The 19,531-nt window shown below is 37.4% G+C and overlaps 1 protein-coding gene across 2 annotated transcripts in view; it reads right to left on the reverse strand.

Annotated features, from left to right (window-relative positions):
- Positions 1-6,093: 6,093 nt before the first annotated feature.
- The window catches only part of EEIG2 (EEIG family member 2), a 39,240-nt gene continuing 25,802 nt past the window's right edge, over positions 6,094-19,531 (reverse strand). Inside the window, exons 6-11 of one of the 2 annotated variants that reach the window (XM_074961220.1) lie at positions 15,688-15,794; positions 14,530-14,625; positions 12,668-12,854; positions 12,435-12,589; positions 11,927-11,996; positions 6,094-10,131 (exon numbers count right to left, since the gene is read on the reverse strand). In XM_074961220.1, the coding sequence (XP_074817321.1) occupies positions 10,089-10,131; positions 11,927-11,996; positions 12,435-12,589; positions 12,668-12,854; positions 14,530-14,625; positions 15,688-15,794 (658 nt within the window). In that variant the 3' untranslated portion in view covers positions 6,094-10,088. The remainder of the gene's footprint in view (positions 10,132-11,926; positions 11,997-12,434; positions 12,590-12,667; positions 12,855-14,529; positions 14,626-15,687; positions 15,795-19,531) is intronic. The other variant, XM_074961221.1, reaches the window with a different exon arrangement.

Below are 19,531 nucleotides of genomic sequence, written 5' to 3' on the forward strand. Positions count from 1 at the left end.
ATGTCTTCTGTTGTACTCTGCATTATCCAGTTGATGGCAATGTTGAAGAGGATTGCAGACATTACATACTCCTGACGTACTCTTGTTTTGACTTCAAAACTGAGCTCACTGATCAACACTGCATGTAAAGTTGAAATAGAAGCTTTTGATGACATTGATTATATGGAAAAGAATTCCATATGCCTGCAGAATGCGCCATAGGCTGGTACTGTGAATGCTATCAAAAGCCTTCTCAAAGTCTATGAAATTTATGTAGAGTTGCCGTTGCTATTCTAACTGTTCTATTATGTTTCGTAGAGTGAAGATCTGGTCTGGGCATCCACGCCCTTTCCGAAAACCAGCTTGCTCTTTTCTGAGAATGCTGTCAACTGCCTGAGATACACGCTGGACTATGATCTTACACAATACTTTGCTTGTCACCGATAAAAGTATGATACCATGCCAGTTGTTACAATCACTGAGAGTTCCTGTCTTTGGTATCTTCACTATAACCCCATTGGTTCACACATCTGGCACTTTTTCCCTTTCCAAGGCTGATGTAAATAGAGGTGCCAGAATAGATGCTGCTAATTTAGGATTTACCTTGAACAATTCTGCATTCAAGTTATTCTTGCCAGGAGTTTTCCCATTTTTTAAGGATGGCTTGAATGATCTCTTCCTTAGTTGGCGTGTCTGTGCGGATATCAAGATCTTCTTCTGTCTCCTGGATGTTTGCTTCCTCTTTAGGTTGCTCTCTGTTCAGCAATTCTTTGAAATGCTCTGTCCAGTGTATTTCTAGTTCTTTTTCTGTTGTTAGTAGGTCTCCTTGTTTGTTCTTGATGAGAGTGTTTGTTGGTGTCTGCCATTTACCACTGATAAGCCGCATCATTTTATAGATGGTTCCTTGTTCACTACAAGCAGCTGCATCCTGTGCTTGTGTTGCCTTATTATCAACATAATGCAGTTTGTCCGTTCTCACAAGGTGTTTGACCTCCCGGTGTGCCTTGCTATACTGCTTGTGGTATTTGTCCTTTAGCTTCTGGGCTTTTGTGTCTAAAATTTTTTTCTTCAGGGCTCCTCTGGTTTCTGTGGCGTTCCAGGTGCTGGGTGTAATCTACTCCTTCCTTGTCTTGTAGCCTAGACAGGCTTCACTGCTCTGTTTATAAATTGCTTTTACTTTGTCCTATATCTTGTTCTCCTCATCTGCATTCCCCTCCTCTTCATCAAGGGACTTTAGCTTGTCAGTATCATAATGTCTGTGTCCCTTGTTTGGTGGACACACACTCCTCAGTTTTAGCTTGATGGAGACTGTCACAAGGTGGTGGTCGCTGCCAACATCTGCACCCCTTCTCACTTTCACATCTGTCAGTGAGCCTCACCATTTGCCATTGGTCATGATATGGTCAATCTGGTTCTTATTTTTGCCTTTTGGAGAACACCATGTCAGCTTGTGAATTTCACTATTTCAAATAGGGTTCCGCCGATGACTAGGTCATTCATATTACAGAAATCAACAAGCCTTTCTCCGTTTTCATCATAGTGCCACACCCATGTCTTCCCACTGCTCTGTCGTTGTTTGTGTTGTCTTTACCAATCTTGGCATTCGGTCTCCCATGACAATACTTAGATTGTGGCGTGGTACTCTCTCTAACTCCACCTGTAGTGTAAGGTAGAATTTGTCCTTTACTTCTTGGTCACTGTCATTTGTCGGAGCATAATACTGAATCGGTGATAATTATGTTTCCCTTTCAGTCTGGCTCTCATAAGTCTGCTGCTGATGGATTTCCATTCAAGCAGGGAATGCTCCACTCCCTTCTTCAAAAGGATGGCAACACCCTCATGGTGTTGTCCTTCATCCCATCCAGAAAACAGCAAAGTTTCTCCCAAGGCTGTTAATCTTCCTGATCCCGTCCATCTGCTCTCACTGACACCCAGGATGTGTAAGATGTAGCTTCTTATCTCTGCTGTGACCGGAGTTAGCTTCTCTGCTTTGTTAGGGGTGGATTAATTAAGTCAACAGAGCTCTCATCGGAGTGCAGCCATAGTCTTATATTAATTTAGTTTAAGTTGGTAACTTACTGCTTTGAGTTAAACTGACATAAGCAAAGGTTAAACTGATTCAGGTACATCTACATTATGGGGTTTGTACTGGTTTAAGTAGAGCAATTTTAAAATTAAACTAGTGTAGTTCTCTCGTATAGTAAAGCCTTACCTCAGAATTTTCCTGTAATGATAAACAGGACTCTTCATAATAATCAGTTTGATTTTAGATGTTTTAAATATAGGCATTCAGTTAGACAACTTACCTTATGTTTACCAATTTAAAATCAGGGCCATACAAAAGGTTAATCCTAATACTATAAATTAGAAAGCCAAAGGGGAGAGTGTACAGAATAAAAATTTCAGTCTTCATGTGACACTGTCATTGACCAGGAGATGGCACACTTCTCTTAGCAGTCATTGGGACTCACATGTTAGACTCTAAAACAGTTTGTCTTGATACTGTATTCTTATTATCCTTACCTTTTAGTAAAGTGCTTTGAGCTCTATAGATTGAAGGCACCATATGAGCTAAACAGTATTCCTATTATGACAATCACTATGGGAAGTATTATGCCGTCATAAAATAGGTCTCTTCCTATTTTAATTAATTTAAACCTATTACAAACTCAGTTTACACCTGCTTTGAATCTGCTAATGGATGGAAAAAAATCATGCTTTATCCTTAGCTTTATTTCTGTACTGCCACAGAAATCAAAGTCTAATGTCCTGGAAGCTGTGTATTTAAATGGGAAAACGTTTTCCTTCCCAAAAAGAGTAAATTTGTGCTAGCACATAGTGTTAGACACATCAGAGAGTAGAGGAGAATATTGACTATCTGCAAGGAAGAGGTGTTGTGAGCCCTGAACACGACATTGCTGTTTCCAAATGTAAGAACAATCTTATTTGTATTCACCAAGTGTACGTACAGCTGTAACTTCCACTTTGGACCAAGCTTAATTGGTTAATATATAAAAATGCACTGGTCTGAGGATGTGTGTACAATATTTAAAGTCATGTAGCTTTTGAAGAACATCAGCAAAAAAGAAACTATATTCTACACAAAAGGATAAATTCTTAAAATATACGTAGATACCCTCACTAATCCTACTCATTACTGCCTTTGATACAGAAAGGTGCAACAGTATATGAGAATCCTCTGCCCTATGCAGTGCAAACCTCTATGTATTTGCTAGCTCTAACTGTGAAAAATTCCAGGAGGTAGGATTAGTATGTAGGTATTTATTTTATCACTAGATTTTTCTAGGCTCTGCCATGAGAATGTGTGGTTTAACACACAAACCCAGTTAAGTAATAAATCATTTCCCACTCTTCTTGATGATAAATTTTATCCATTTGTGGTATGTCTGACGTGAGAATGCAGTAACATAGTAAAATGTAAGCATTCAGTACTAAGGTGTAAGATCTGGTATTTCATGTCTCTCCTACATCTCCCCCCACTCCCCACCACTTTTTTCATTAGAAGGAAAATTCCCCCTCCCTGCAGCCATAGTCATCTTTTCCTTGCCCTACCCCCCACCAAACTAATGTGTTTACACTTATTCATATTTCTTGTTCCTTACAGGTGGTCTCTTCCTCCCTAACTCCAGAATTAAACTTACCGTAGTAGTGATCATTTTACATCCTTATATATATATATATATACACACACATACATACACACACACACACACACATATATATATACACATACATACACACACATATATATATATACATACATACACATATATACATACATACATACATACACACACACACACACACACACACACACACACAGAGAAGAGAGTGAGTAAATAAGACAAGGGACAGAAGCAGAGGTAGTAGGGGGGAAAGAAAGAAAAAGAAAAAACCACACAAACCTCTCTACTACACAAACTACCAATCCTGTCCATACTCAAAAGTTTTTTTGTTTTTTGTTTTTTTTACAAATGTGTCTTGAGAGAACACTTAACAAGAGTTGAGTTTGAGTTTCCTTATTGCTAATAATATCCACAAGTAAATGGATGTATTTGTTTTTGATTTTCTTGGTATAGCCAATTATGGTGCAGTGACTTAATTCCTCACTGTGCAAGGGTAGCACGGAATTGATCCTATTGCTGAAATAGCCAGGCATATTTTCATGAGCCATTTGTGCTAGTTATCTATGGTCCTATAACTGGGCCAGAGTTTTACATTTAAGAATAGTGTTACTGTGCTGTCATAATGAGTAATAAAGAGGTAAAGAAACACTAGACTTAAAACTGCCTCTTTTTTAGTAAGCTATCATCTATCCAGCAAAGATTAACTGTTTAAATTAAATATGAATGGCAAGAATAATAGAATATCAGGGTTGGAAGGGACCCCAGAAGGTCATCTAGTCCAACCCCCTGCTCAAAGCAGGACCAATTCCCAGTTAAATCATCCCAGCCAGGGCTTTGTCAAGCCTGACCTTAAAAACCTCTAAGGAAGGAGATTCTACCACCTTCCTAGGTAACGCATTCCAGTGTTTCACCACCCTCTTAGTGAAAAAGTTTTTCCTAATATCCAATCTAAACCTCCCCCATTGCAACTTGAGACCATTACTCCTCGTTCTGTCATCTGCTACTATTGAGAACAGTCTAGAGCCATCCTCTTTGGAACCCCCTTTCAGGTAGTTGAAAGCAGCTATCAAATCCCCCCTCATTCTTCTCTTCTGCAGACTAAACAATCCCAGCTCCCTCAGCCTCTCTTCATAAGTCATGTGCTCTAGACCCCTAATCATTTTTGTTGCCCTTCGCTGGACTCTCTCCAATTTATCCACATCCTTCTTGTAGTGTGGGGCCCAAAACTGGACACAGTACTCCAGATGAGGCCTCACCAGTGTCGAATAGAGGGGAACGATCACATCCCTCGATCTGCTCGCTATGCCCCTACTTATACATCCCAAAATGCCATTGGCCTTCTTGGCAACAAGGGCACACTGTTGACTCATATCCAGCTTCTCGTCCACTGTCACCCCTAGGTCCTTTTCCGCAGAACTGCTGCCTAGCCATTCGGTCCCTAGTCTGTAGCGGTGCATTGGATTCTTCCATCCTAAGTGCAGGACCCTGCACTTATCCTTATTGAACCTCATCAGATTTCTTTTGGCCCAATCCTCCAATTTGTCTAGGTCCTTCTGTATCCTATCCCTCCCCTCCAGCGTATCTACCACTCCTCCCAGTTTAGTATCATCTGCAAATTTGCTGAGAGTGCAATCCACACCATCCTCCAGATCATTTATGAAGATATCATTTAAGAAGTTATACTGAAAAGGGAAAAAGTAAGGAAAAAGTTTTGTCAAGAAGGGAAAATGAGGTAGTAAATTAACAGAGTTCTGCCCGGTATGTGAAGAATTTTAAAAGTATCAGCGTTTTTAAAAAAACAACAAATTGAGTTGTGCACGTGAAGAATGTCAAGTGCTGGGTAAAGAACTGCTGATGTACCTTTACTTGAAAGGGAACTTGAGTTGTTTCCTACTATAAATTTCTGCTTACTGTATGCATAAACAGTCGGGCTTAGTTTTAGTCATCATTCAGCTCTACGGCTCTAGCTTTTCCAGTCATTTGTGGAGATGGTGCTGCTCTTTTTTGTAGTGAGCACTGGGATTCAGGATCGTAAGAGTCAGTTTAAATATATTTTTAAAGGTGGCAAATGGATGCATAAAAGAAATGCAGCCTGTGGCAATGTATCTTTAATGTGATGTGCTTGGTGCTAAAATGAACTTGCTGTTCCCCAATAAGATGGAGATTTAGCCAGCTCATTGTGCCTATTGTTCATTTGCCTATTAGATTATACTTGAACAACCATCTCCCTCAAACAGAATTCTTCTGGGCAAGTGGTACATGTGTATTTCCCCCAACAGTCAGGAGAGAAAGCAAAATAATTATCTACCTACTCCTGAACACCTGGACTCCAACTCAAAACCATTAAGAAGGTTTTCTAGTAGTCCTTCCCAAAAAGGAAAATCTATATTTTTCCTTACTTTATAGTAGGCCAGATTCTTTTAATCTCAACAAGCATTTGTTTTTAAAAAACACATTCCAAGCTGAAAACATGATTTTTAATTGTCTACATGAGGCCGTTTTTACATTACAAATTTTACATTTTATTAGAAAAACAGATTTTACTATGTCAGTCTCCCTAGATTTCACTATAATACAGTTAACACGATAAGTACTGTACCTAAATATGAAGGTCATTCTCCAAGTACAAGGGACATACTTAAGGAATCACTTCATGGAGAGTTTTGTGGTTAAGTGAACAATAAACCAACAAAATACAATGCAGATTTATTCAAATTTTGACTTACATACCAACGTTTCCCCCCCTACAAGATCTTGTGTGTCCGGAGGACAAACTGCCTACTGCATAGGCTTTAGTTATCTGTGTACTTGAAAACAGAATTAAAAGCTGAATTTACCAGATAAGATACTACATAAGTGTTCGTACAATGCATTTTTTACAAGACAGCCTTTAATTACCCATTTTTCCACAAGTAAAAAAAATAATAATTTCAGCCTGTCACCATCTAACTACTTTCTTGTTTTTGACAAGTTTGTCAAGACATGCACCAAAATCCAACTTGGGAGTAAATAAAACCACATTTGCAAGTTATATATGCAGTTTGGCTTTCAGTTACACAGCTTGCTACAATAGTAATGAGTTACATAAAAATGCAAAAATTTGCAACACGAAGGGAGAGGTAATTACAGCTTATATTCTTCACACTGAAACAGAGTACAAATAGCTTATTTCTCACTTAATGGACTTTGCAATGAATACTTGTCAAAATTAGGTATGGAAACCAGAGGATACCAAGGGCTTAAATACTTGAAATGTTGTAACTAAAACCTGTGCCTTTTGTACATTAAAGGATTAATGATGCTGAATGTTATTTTAGCTCCCAGGCACTGAATCAGCAAACCAATATGTAGTAACTGATGCTGGACCCCTTGGTGTCAATGCAATCAAAACTACATTTTGCAACAATTTTCTAGGTTTTATGGAAAATTCCAAATGTTCAAGATTCCTCTGAACTAACAGAGGATGGCACTTGTTGCTGAACGAAGCAGTTCTATTGAAACAACATTAGGAAGGCCAGAGGGATATGAGGGGCATTTCTGGTGACTAGATTAACTAGAAATGTCTATCCTGAGTATTTTAAATAAATTATCTGAAACCAGCCTGCTCTTTGGAACCACAAATTTGCTTTCCTCTAAATCTCAACATTATGGCGTTAGCTTCTGCCATTATAAATTGTGAATTGTAAATATATATTTTATATTATTAAAAATGTAATCCATATATTTGAAGAAAAGAATCAGTAGCAGCCAGCTTCTATTCCTCAAATTCTTTAAGGACACTTCAAGTTCTGCTTTTTGCACTTAAAAAGTGGTCTTTTACAGTTGTACGTTTTTAATGAAGTCTGGTAAATGTCTATCAAATAACATTAGCTGAAGAACTGGATTCATTGATTTAACTTTTTTTAAAAAAGCACAGTATGCTAAAGAGGATGAAATAGCAAGATGTGATATTAGGCAGCTTGCAGTTAGAGATTATAAATGTAAACTAGAAGCAATTACAAATTAGAGTTACTGGTTTGTGGCAACAAGCAAATTATGGATACTTTTATAGGAGTAAAAGTCAGTTTAAATCAGTATGTACAAAACCAACATCCTTAAGTTTCAGGGAAAAAATGGGGCCCCTTCTGAAGTCTTGTGCCCCTTATAATGAGCTATAAAAGCTAGTATTAGGCACCATCATCACTCTCCATAAACAATTTAGTACTGCAAAAAGTTTTGTCTATTTCATAAAAATACCCTTCATACTTCATTGCTATGGTTTCTCAGCTTTAACTTAAACCCAGTAACCTTATCATATACTTTCTATTCAAAAATTTGGAAAACAGAAACTGGCATGTTTTATCTGTACGATGTACACATACTAATGGCAACTTTTTTTTATGAAAGGATCATTTTTACATTTCTTGTAAGCATTTTGTCATCTTCCCCACAGTCTCACTCTTTAACTGCAGTTATTAAGCACAAATTGTACTTAATACATTTTACCCATTAGAACAGTCCAAATTAAAAAAATTACACAAGCAATGGCAAATAGAAAAATATTCCTTTTAAATACCATAATTAAGAAGAAATAGCTCTTATCTAACAGTATTCAACAAAATTTGAACTCTAAGGTTTCCTTGAAGCTAATATAAATAAAACATTGAGTTCAATAATGAACAGTTTATACTATATACTTATGAAAAAGTAAAACCAATTAAAAACCATATAAAACAAAGTTTTCGTAATACAGCCTAAGAATTAAGACTTCAAATTTTACTTCCAGAGAAGGATCCTAAATACCAATTGGTTCAGAGAAGAATATGAAACCTTCAGACTGTTAAAGAAAAAAATGGCCGCAATATTGTTTTGATTCATTCAAACCTATCAGATCATATCTGTAAACTGTATGGCTAATTTTCAGCAAAACTAGGTTTTCTACTGCAATTTAGTACTAAAATACATCTAAACCTCAACTGTTAAGATTGTCATCCCACCAGAAATTTTTTAAAAAAATAAGCAAGTACTTTTACAGCTGTCAGCAAAACAATTCTTTTGTTAAAAGATCTTTAATTCTCACCTTTTGTCTAAAACCAATACATTTTAGCGCAAGCTATTCCATTTGTGCAAGTTAAAGTACAGTACATTTTGGTCAAAGTGTAACAATGGACAGATAGTGAAGCTGTAAGTGATTCTACACAAAAAAGGTGAGGTCTTTGCACAGAGTTTGATTTTTCAGACTGCAGAGTGCATGTATACTATAAAGTGCTTCTGTTAGTCTAGATGTTCATTTATTCTTAAAAGCTTCATTTGGTAATCTATCCTTCCCTCCCCATCTCCCACCCACAGGAACAAGGCACCTTCAGATTTAAGGGATGTAATATCCAACTGTGAAGGGTTAAGCTAGAAAAATGTGTTCATTGTGGTGTTAAGCTGCTGACTACTTTTCACCATACACTGTCATCCACTGAGCTTTCAGGTTCATGCATTATTGAAATCACATTTGGAAGAAGCTTTACTTTTTGTTTAGACAGACAAATCTCACTTACAGAGATTAAAAAAAACTTTTATACCCCAAACCATAAAATCATACTATCCTAAGGCATACAAGACCTGCTTGTTGAGTGCTTTACTGTGTCTTGGTAATTCTGATGTGAAATTTTAAATATATTTTGTCGTTTACATAGGGCCAGAAGTCATACTGATGCACTTAAGACACCAGATTTTATTTACAAGTAGCAGCACATATTGTTTGGTGTTATTAGACCTAGTCACTTGTATTTTGCTTTTATATATTTGTCTCTACCATCTGCTACTCAACCTTACAGTTAATTATGCTCAATGCATTTACAAGTTTAATATTACTGAAGCAGATAATATGACATCTTAAAGCACAACTCAGCTGTTTTCTTGGAAGCATTAATCCCCATTTTATATTAATTATGGCCTGATTAGAAGGAATTAGCCATTATAGCACTGAAATGGCAAGTAATATTTTAAAAGTTACTTATGAAGAATTATTTCTAATGGTAGAATTTAAGTTTTGGACTAGATTAATTTAAGACTAATTTTTTTCTAAGGGGCTTCTTCTGAAAGCCAAGTTGCAAACAGAGCAGCACATCATTTTCACTAATGAACTTCCATATAAAACTATGTTCAAATAGACACCATTTATCCGTTTTCCACAAGCTGTTTTACACTTAAATTACAAAAGCAAGTAATCCACTAACATCAGGTAACAGCCACAACAATGGTTATACACTTGTACAAGGCATAGATACTAAAAATTGCCTTTATACCACTGTAGATGTGAAGGATCTTTTATGAGCAGGAGATACTCAGACAATTCAGACCAAATGTGAGTTGGCCTCTTGAAAGAGTCTCTCATCACATCAATTTTGATAACTGTTGGGATTAAATGAACACATCTTAATTATCGATGGAGGAACTCTACCACTATTCTTCTGTTCAAGTCCTGCTGTCCTAGCGTTTAATCACCACTTGCTCGTATGCTCCGGAACCTACCCTGAAAAAATATTGCAAAACAAACAAGTTTTCAGTTCTAATTTAAATGGAAGATACCAATTAATACTGAATATAGAACAATGGAATTTTTGCTTGTTTACAAATTCAGAGAAAACACAAAATGAAAACTGTTTTCAGATGTCTATTTGAATGTGTAAAAAACTGTTACAGTACAACAGCAGAACATGCAGGTTAGAAAATGCCTTATGCCATTGATCAATAATTGTTTTCATTTATATATTATAATATATTTATATTTTCAGGCAAGTGCAACAGATGATAATTTACTATAGGGAAGTTAAACAATTTCCCTAGTACGCAGTGGTTATGTATAGCCTGTAGTTTAAAACACTTAAGTCTCACACAGCCAGTAAAGTTGTATTATTTACCAGAGAAGAAATAAAAGCATCAGTTCCCTCAATCTGGTTACAAGGAGGCACCTGTAGTCAATTATTGGATGGCATCCTGGATTAGTTTTTGACTATGTCTACACAGCCCCAGAGTGCAGACTATGGGGGTGTGAACTGCAGCATGAACCAAATTGTTGACCTCTAGTTATCCTGTGTGGATGCTGCTGGTATGAACTAAAAAGTAGCTAGTTCACATTAACAGACCTCTTTCAAAACAGGACTATGTTAATGCAAATTAGGTACCTTTCAGTTCATGCCACCAGTGTCCAAACAGGGCAGTTAGAAGGCAGCATGCTAGTGTGCACTACAATTCACAGCTCTGAACTGCAGGATCAGGTAGCCCTTAGAATTAAGTCTCTTGCTGCCTTCCCCCTTTACGGAGCACACTGTCGCAACCAGAAAGAGAAAGCATGATATCTTATCTGCAATTGGTTTACCTCTTCAAAATTACTCTTCGGTAGCAGCATCCTACACTACTACAAAATGCTTACTTTGCCATTTTATAACACCTTAGGCAGATGAACTGCTATCTCTAAATCTAACATCAGTCTGTACCACTGCTACCTCTGTATCAAACATCAGGACTGTACCACACCTATTAAGGGATTGATTGTTGACGCTATATTTCACTGCAAGTCCCATTCTGTATTGCTCAAATGCAGCCAAACCTGGAATATTGCATTCAGCTCTGAGCATAAATGCCAGAAATCAGGAGAGGTTTCAGAGAACAACAATTATCTGGGAGGCTAGAAAGATTTAAGACATAAAAACATCTATATCTGTATAGCCTGCTTGAGAGATCAAAAATGAAAGAAGAGGGAAGGGTATGTCTCAGAGTTTGCAAATATTTGAAGGATGAAGAAAAAAAATTAATTATATGGAAATAAGAGTAGCAGCTGTGGGATTAAATTGAAGGGAAAAAACAAACTGAATATCAGGAAAATATCAGAGTTTAGATACTAAAGAAATAGTCAAGACTGACAGGAAAAAGCTTTCTGAGAGCTATTAGCCTACGGAATAATTAGACCCAAAGGAAGTCTATAAGGCCAACATTTTCAAACCTGGATGCTTACAGTTAGGTTTCTGAATCCATATTCAGATACCCAGACTGAAACTCGAGTCACTTCCAAGATGCTGAGCAACCCCAACTCCCAAATGTTCAGCACCTCTGAAAGTTAGATCAGTTCTATCTAGGTGCCTAAATATGGATTTAGGAACTTAACTTTAAGCATCCAGGTTTGAAAATTTTGCCTTGTATTATCCATATCATCAGAGTCATTGAAAAAATGGGACTGGCATGTAACAGACAAAGTACTCATAAAAACCTAGTACAATATGCCTTTGCTAACTGATACCTAACAAGTATTAATTGTTCAAACTACATACCTATTGGGTAGATGATGACTTCCAAAAGAAGTACTCCCCCCAGGGCCCACAAATAATCTCAGCCCTTCTTCTACAAAGGAAAGATGTTAACGTGTTTAAATATGACACCTTCAATGTTGACAAACAAATATTCTCTAAAGAATCTTTCTAAAACACATTTTAAATCCATGAACTTTGTAAATGACATTTAAAAATGTTTGCGTCTGAAAACAACTGGGACCCAATCATAATAAGCTGTGCTTCAGGGAAGGCAATTTTCTTGTAGGATTGCCTCTGCCCTTTGCTGCACAGACTTAGTTAAAGTGATGGGCCCCAGGGGCACAAAGCCCAGCAACCCTCCCCGCCTCTCAGGAGACAGCACCAGCCAGGAGTTTTCCTGGATTGGTCTATAAACACTCCCTACCCACACTGGGAGTAGGAGCTAGGGGTGTGTTCATTAAAATTAGTGCATGTGGGCCTCTACTGTACATCATCTTTTCAAGTTTTTACTTGTTTTCCCCATATATACCTTCTGCACTGGAGTCTAAACTGAAGTCTTGACTCTGCAATATTTTTTCAACGATATCATCTGCATCTACTCTAGTGGCATCAACCCGCTTCAATTGTGACTCTACAGAGTCTTGCTTCACTGGATGCCTGTCAGGGTAAATACATGTAGAGATTCTAAAAACTAAAATTGTCAATACATTTAATTCAGAGTACTGTCACTATAAGAAGCCTTTCAAGTTATGTTAAGTGTACCTGCCAAGTTTTTCTGAAGATACCTCTTTAACAGGAGTATCAAAATTATCATCAGTTACTTTTGGTTCAGTCTCTTCACATGGCTCTAGAATACTTCCAATTCCTGTAGACGTACTTCCCACTGAAGTGTTTCTCCTATGGCAGAGATCAGAAAAACTGGATGATCTGGAGTGGCATGTGCTATAGCCTATTGGAAAATAGAGAAGAGAGCTACATTAGTTAAATTATTAATGGCCAGGGCTGTGCTTTTCCCCCCACTATTTGGTTTGCTTTTTCCCCTGACGAGAGCCTACAAATGTTTTAAGAAGCTACGTACACTCTCACACTCTATCCAATTCACTTAGTATATTTTCCTTTGGCGTCTTTATCATTCTTTTCTCTGCCTTCTTGGATGGTATCTTCATCAGCTTGGACACATTCTGGGGTTTCTTTTCAGATTAAGAAAGAAGTGTATTAAGTAGAAATGCATTTTTCCATGTGGATGACTGTAGCTATTATCATCAGATCTTTTTCATATCTGACTGACTAATTTTGCCTTTATGGTCAGTGTTGGATTTTTTCAGGTCTTCCTTTAAATTTTTTTCTTCTATTTCTTCACTTCCTGCATCTGGAGACATATATCCAGAGCAAACATGCTTTGGTCATTTTGTTCATGTAAAAGAAGGATGAAAATTGATAAAGTTCAAGTCTTTCCCTTTCAGTATTTTATGGCATTATCATGGATTGATTTTTGCCAGTTTGTTATTTTTGAAGACAAATAATTTCAGGCGTAGTATCTGATGTTGAAGAGCTGCTGGAAAAGGAACATAATGGACTTGCAAAAAAATAAAAAAGAGTTCCTGTTGGAGGTTTGTCTCCTCATTGTTCTGCTCCACCACTTCAGACAACTTAATTCAACTTACACATTTGATCTTGACTCAGAGTAATCTAGTTTTCAGCCTTTGGAATGAGCATGAATCCTTTCTATCTTGCTCATTTACCAACTCTTAGAAATGTTTTCATTTTACTTTAGAAGAAGAAGTCCTAGTTTCTATTACTTGATTTTATTCAGTTGCTTCTTCCCTATCACTTCTTTCAACATTAGGCAGGTGGAATCAGATAAAGTCCTGCAATGATGGCTAGTAATCACTAGTTGTTCATTTGTGGTATGATCAGCAGCTTAAATGTCTACTACAGTTAGAAGTAGAATTTACCATCTAGTGAATTCAATACTTTGAAGAATGAGAAATAAGGTGAGCTAGCCAGCTTTCTGCAGAACCATGTTATTAGATACCCTTCCAGATATTACTGGAGTCTAAAAAACTCAAGGGCTTGATTTTATAACTACCCAATCCCCTCTTCAACTGATTGCATGCATTAACTATGACCCTGCCTCCAATCACCAGTAACTCCACCCATTGCCTCCTAGGCTTTTAATTCTCATTTCCTAATAGACATAACAACCCTGGTGTTTTTATCATCATTTCCCTTTTTAATTTTTAAAACGCCTGAAGCTTTTAGTCACAAATTAGAAACAGGTTCTAACGTCAGTTATTTGTTTTCATATACACTATGTCCATGTAAACATTTCCAAGCGGCAAAGTTAAAAAAAACAAACCTCCCCCTTTTCCAAAAAAAAAAAAGTCCCCCAAAAACCAGTAGGTGGGGTTTTTCTTAATTAAAAAACAAACCCACACAAAACCGTGTAGTTCCACAACTGTTGGTAGTTTGGTTTTAAAAGGGTTCACAATTCAAAAGCCCGAACTAGGTAGAATGTTTCTTTACACACACAAGCAGCCTATTTACATCAAAATGCTTTGTGAAGCTTCTGAAATACCAAAGCTAATAAAAATAACTCAAAGGAATTCAACATCAACTTCTACCTGACAATTTTGATTGCTGGCTTGCATAGCTTGATGTTCTGGAATGTCCACATGCACCAAGTTCATCTGGGAGTGACGCACTCTTTGCTGAGAGATCTACAATAAATGGCAATCAGAAAATATTGCTGAATCCACTACTCAGTTTTTGGCCTACAGCCGTTATCAGACTGAGATGTCAGATCTCACAAGACAAGCAGAATGGGACTTGATACCAGTTAGATAAGAAACCTCTAAGGAAAATCCAGATGCTTCAAGAAACGTCAGCATTCAAGTACATGACACTCTCCTGGACTATAAATAATTACTGATTCAAAGGAGAGAGAGTATCAGAGGGTACACAATTGGACAGCTTTTGGTTGAAGTACATTAATGAACACAGGCAGCTGGGTGTTGAGTTAAGAGCCCATGGCGCTTTCCCCAGAAAAGCAGTGTTAACCCAGATGTGCTGGCCACTTTTCAGTCAGATACTTTTATAAAATTCTCTGTAGTTTCAGTTGACAGAATACCATTTCCTGTCCTAATCTGTCTAAGATTGATGTGCATATTGTGTGATATAGTAAAATATATTGAGGCTCACCCTAGAGTTGCAGAATTTTAACAGTAAGTGAACTGATTTCTATAGTTGTCAGCTTTCTGTATGACAAATGCTAAGTGATTCTTAAACTTGTACCATTCAAAACCTTATTCAATATCTATCCATAAAGCACCAAATCACAAAAGAGTTTAGCTAATATTAAGGGCCAATATACCCATGAAAGCACGATCATTCATAAATTAAAGATTAAGGGCCAGATTCTGCTCTTAAGTACACTGGTATAAATCCAGAGTAATGGCACTGAGATTTGCTTAAGTAGCGGCAAATACGCTCACAAAATATTTTGAATTTTAAAAAGGGACATAAGCAATTGATCAGATTTCCTTTTCTTTCCCACTTCCAATAGAAATACTGCTCCATTACACCAGTGTAAACCCAGCACATCAAAGGAATTACTCTGCATGTACATAGTGGTACCAAGAGCAATATTGCTCAACAAACAGAGCAGAAAGGGGATTTTGGATAAAATATCCATGTCTGTTTAACATTCAAAATATTTCATGAATGTATTTGCTGCTGCTTAGGTCTCAAACAACAGTAAAACCAATAGCATTATTTCATACCTGATACACCCAGATGTACCACTTTCAAGTTCTCTCCACCTTTCCTGTCTTCATGTAAAGAATCTGATTCTCCAGCAACTGCAATGGACATGCCTGTGGAAGGAGGCCTGTAAGCAAATGCACAGAGATCAGGGTTTGCTTTACCTGTGCTTCTGTCTTTTTGGAAGCATCATCATGATTTGGGGGTGGGGAATCATAGGTTCAATTTGCACTGGACTTCACTGGTGCTTAATAAGACTGTAGTATCAATAAATTTAGGAACACACTCCCCCAGTTCCCTTTGTCCAAAACTGTTCAAATTCAGGGTTCCTTGCGAAGTTCATCCATTTACTCAGCCTTCTGGGGAGGACTGATAAACTTCTGGAGGATCCATGGAAAGATGCAGATACATCTTGTTGTTGATTGACTGTTGGTTGTTATTTTTTTAATTGGAAGGGGAGGTGTTTGGTTTGGATTTAGTTTTTAATTAAAGTACTCTGAGCCCAGGATAGGCATTTTGAGTGTATAAAAATGTTTCTATCCTTGGCAGAACACACAGGTTCAGTAAGAATAACCAAGTGTCCCCTTTCCATAACCTTTTACATTACTAGAATGTAAATTTGTTTGCAGGGATATAAAGCCAGACACTTGACTCCAATTCTGACTTAAAATATACATGTATTTTATTATAAGACATTATTAATTTGTTTTACTTAAAGAGAGCCAATGTGGAATGAGTGACATTTAATACCACAGCACTAAGCTTATGATTACATGATAGCTGGCTAGTCAAACAATAGCAGAGTTGAGTTGTTTGGTGCATTTCCAGCTGGAAATGCTTTTCATGGCCTTCAACAGCAATAATAATTTAACAACTGCCTCAATGGCCTCACGCATGTACATGGGGTCTATGGACAATGACAATGGGTAGCAGGCATATTTCCTATTAAAATTTTAATCCTTCCCTAGGATTTTTTTTAGGTCAAATGCATACCTAAGCAATAGGTTTGGTTACACACACCCTCTCCCTCACAAGTAATGGGGACAAAGATACGTACAACCAGAAACAGTTCAAAATATAAAAATTTCATAACTAAGCTACCCCATACCAAATATTCAACCAACTATACTCAGGGAGATAGAGTTTATTGAACACAAACTGGTTTCACTACAGATGGGTATCTACCACAAAATCATGGAGTTGGAGAGCCTCTGTGCAGTTGAAGAGGAGGGAAAGTCTCAGGGAAGGAGAACATCAAGCAGGAGCAGAAGGAAACTATCCCATAGTTGGGAACCTCTTTTCAGATGTCATGCTATCCTCTCACACTGAGGATACCCCTCGGGGGGAGGGGATCCAAGTTATTAGGAAGAGATAGGTAATAGTAATTGGGGATTTGATTATTAGCAATATAGATAGTAGGGTTTGTGATGACTGGGAGAACCACATGGTGAGCTGCCTGATGGGTGTGAAGGTTGCGGACCTCTTGAGGCATCTAGATAAGCTTACATGCAGTGCTAGGGAGGAGCCAGTGGTGGTGGTACACATAGGCAAAAATGACAAAGATAGGAGAGAGATCGTGGAGGCCAAATTTAGGCTGGTAGGTAAAAGATTAAAGTCCAGGACCCCCCATTTCAGCATTCTCTGAAATGCTTCCAGTTCCACACCCAGAGCCAGCCAGACAGGCAGTAGCTGATTTTCATTTGATTAGAAAATTTGAAAAAAGTTTAAATTCTCTAAGGAAACAGCCAGCTAATCAAAACAAAACTAAAAACAAAACCCCACAATCAGCTACAATATTTGCTGGGTTTGATTTGAAAGTTTAGTATTCCAGGAAAGAATTATATCATCAGTTTGGAAGAGAAGATCAAGATTGAATAATTTTGTCAAGCCATCGTGAAGTAAAATACAAGCTTTAACACATAACCGAGAGATTCTGTTTGCTTTTATTGCAAGCCCCTAACATCAATTATACAACAGAAATAGACTTTATAGTAGTCCTATAACAGGGCTTTAAAGAGCCTGATCACTAATTTTTTTCTGGAGACAAAGTTATCCATAAATCCCAGATACACTTTTTATGGCAAAACACAGAAAACTCAATTTAAATGTTGATTTCAACTTTATATGTACTAGTGTACAGAGAAAAGGAATACATTATTTTATTAGCAAACAGGCTAGAATTTAGTAGTCCATTGGGAATCACTGCTCAGAGTAATATCAGGTTAATGCAATCAGTGCCAGTGACATATGTAGACATGTGCCAATAAGTAAATATAGGAGTGTGCAATAAACAGAGGTAAAACAAACTCTGCCCTGCTAAACAAACTAAGATAATACATTTTCATCTCCTGTCCACTATGTAGTCGGTGAAATCCTCATCCTTCCACTCTGACCCATTTATACCAGGTTAAAAAAGGGGCCCGAGCAGTGTACAGTGGCTCTATTAGCCCTGGATCTGACCAGGGAGAACTCCCGCACTGTAGGAAGCAAGGAAGATTGCAGGCAGGGCATCCTCCGAGGACACCCTCACAAGCCTTAGTGTAGGGGATATGGCCACAGCATGTAACTCTGCAAAGATTCTGGTTGCCATAACTTAAACAGTCCTTTCTGCTGTCTACATTACATCAGAGTCTGCTTTGAACCTTGGAGCAACCCAGAATCTGGAGGGTGCAAATGGTAGCCTTAAAGCCACATCAGCTCCACACCTCATATTAAGCTGAGAATACTGTGCTGCATCTTTTAGAATCCAGTCCAGAATATCTCCCAGTATATTTTATTTTAATACTTAAATTTTAAAAATTAAAAATTTTTAAAAAATAAATTAGTTCATTTTATATTCTACACAACAAATAAACTAGGGCTGTCAAGTGACTAAAAAAATTAATTGCGTGATTAATCGCAGAGTTAAACAATAACAAAATACCATTTATTTAAATCTTTTTGGTTGTTTTCTACATTTTTAAATATATTGATTTCAATTACGACACAGAATAAAAAAAAGTGTACAATGTTCACTTTATATATTTATTACAAATATTTGCACTGTAAAAAAACAAAATGAAATAGTATATTTCAATTCACCTAATAATCTCTATCATAAAAGTTGAACTTACAAATGTAGAATTATGTACAAAAAATAACTGCATTCAAAAATAAAACAATGTAAAACTTTAGAACCTACAAGTCCACTCAGTCCTACTTCAGCCAATCGCTCAGACAAACAAGTTTGGTTACAATTTGCAGGAGATAATGCTGTCCACACATCTTATTTACAATGTCACCTGAAAGTGAGACCAGGTATTTGCATGGCACTGTTGTAGCTGGCGTCGCAAGATATTTACGTGCCAGGTGCGCTAAAGATTCATATGTCCCTTCATGCTTAAACCACCATTCCAGAAGACATACGTCCATGCTGATGACTGGTTCTGCTCAACAACAATTCAAAAGCAGAGCAAACCATCGCATGTTCATTTTCATCATCTGAGTCAGAGGCAGAAGGTTGATTTTCTTTTTTGGTGGTTCGGGTTCTGTAGTTTCCGCATCGGAGTGTTGCTCGTTTAAGACATCTGAAAGCATGCTCCACACCTCGTTCCTCTCAGATTTTGGAAGGCACTTCAGATTCTTAAACCTTGGGTCAAGTGCTGTATCTATCCTAAGAAATCTCAGATTGATACCTTCTTTGCATTTTGTCAGACCTGCTGTGAAAGTGTTCTTAAAACGAACATGTGCTGGGTCATCATCCGAGACTGCTATGACATGAAATATATGGCAGAATGTGGGTGAAACAGAACAGGAGACATATAATTCTCCCCCAAGGAGTTCAGTCACAAATTTAATTAACGCATCATCAGCATGGAAGCATGC

Source organism: Natator depressus, chromosome 8, assembly GCF_965152275.1.
Source record: "Natator depressus isolate rNatDep1 chromosome 8, rNatDep2.hap1, whole genome shotgun sequence".
NCBI lineage: Eukaryota > Metazoa > Chordata > Testudines > Cheloniidae > Natator > Natator depressus.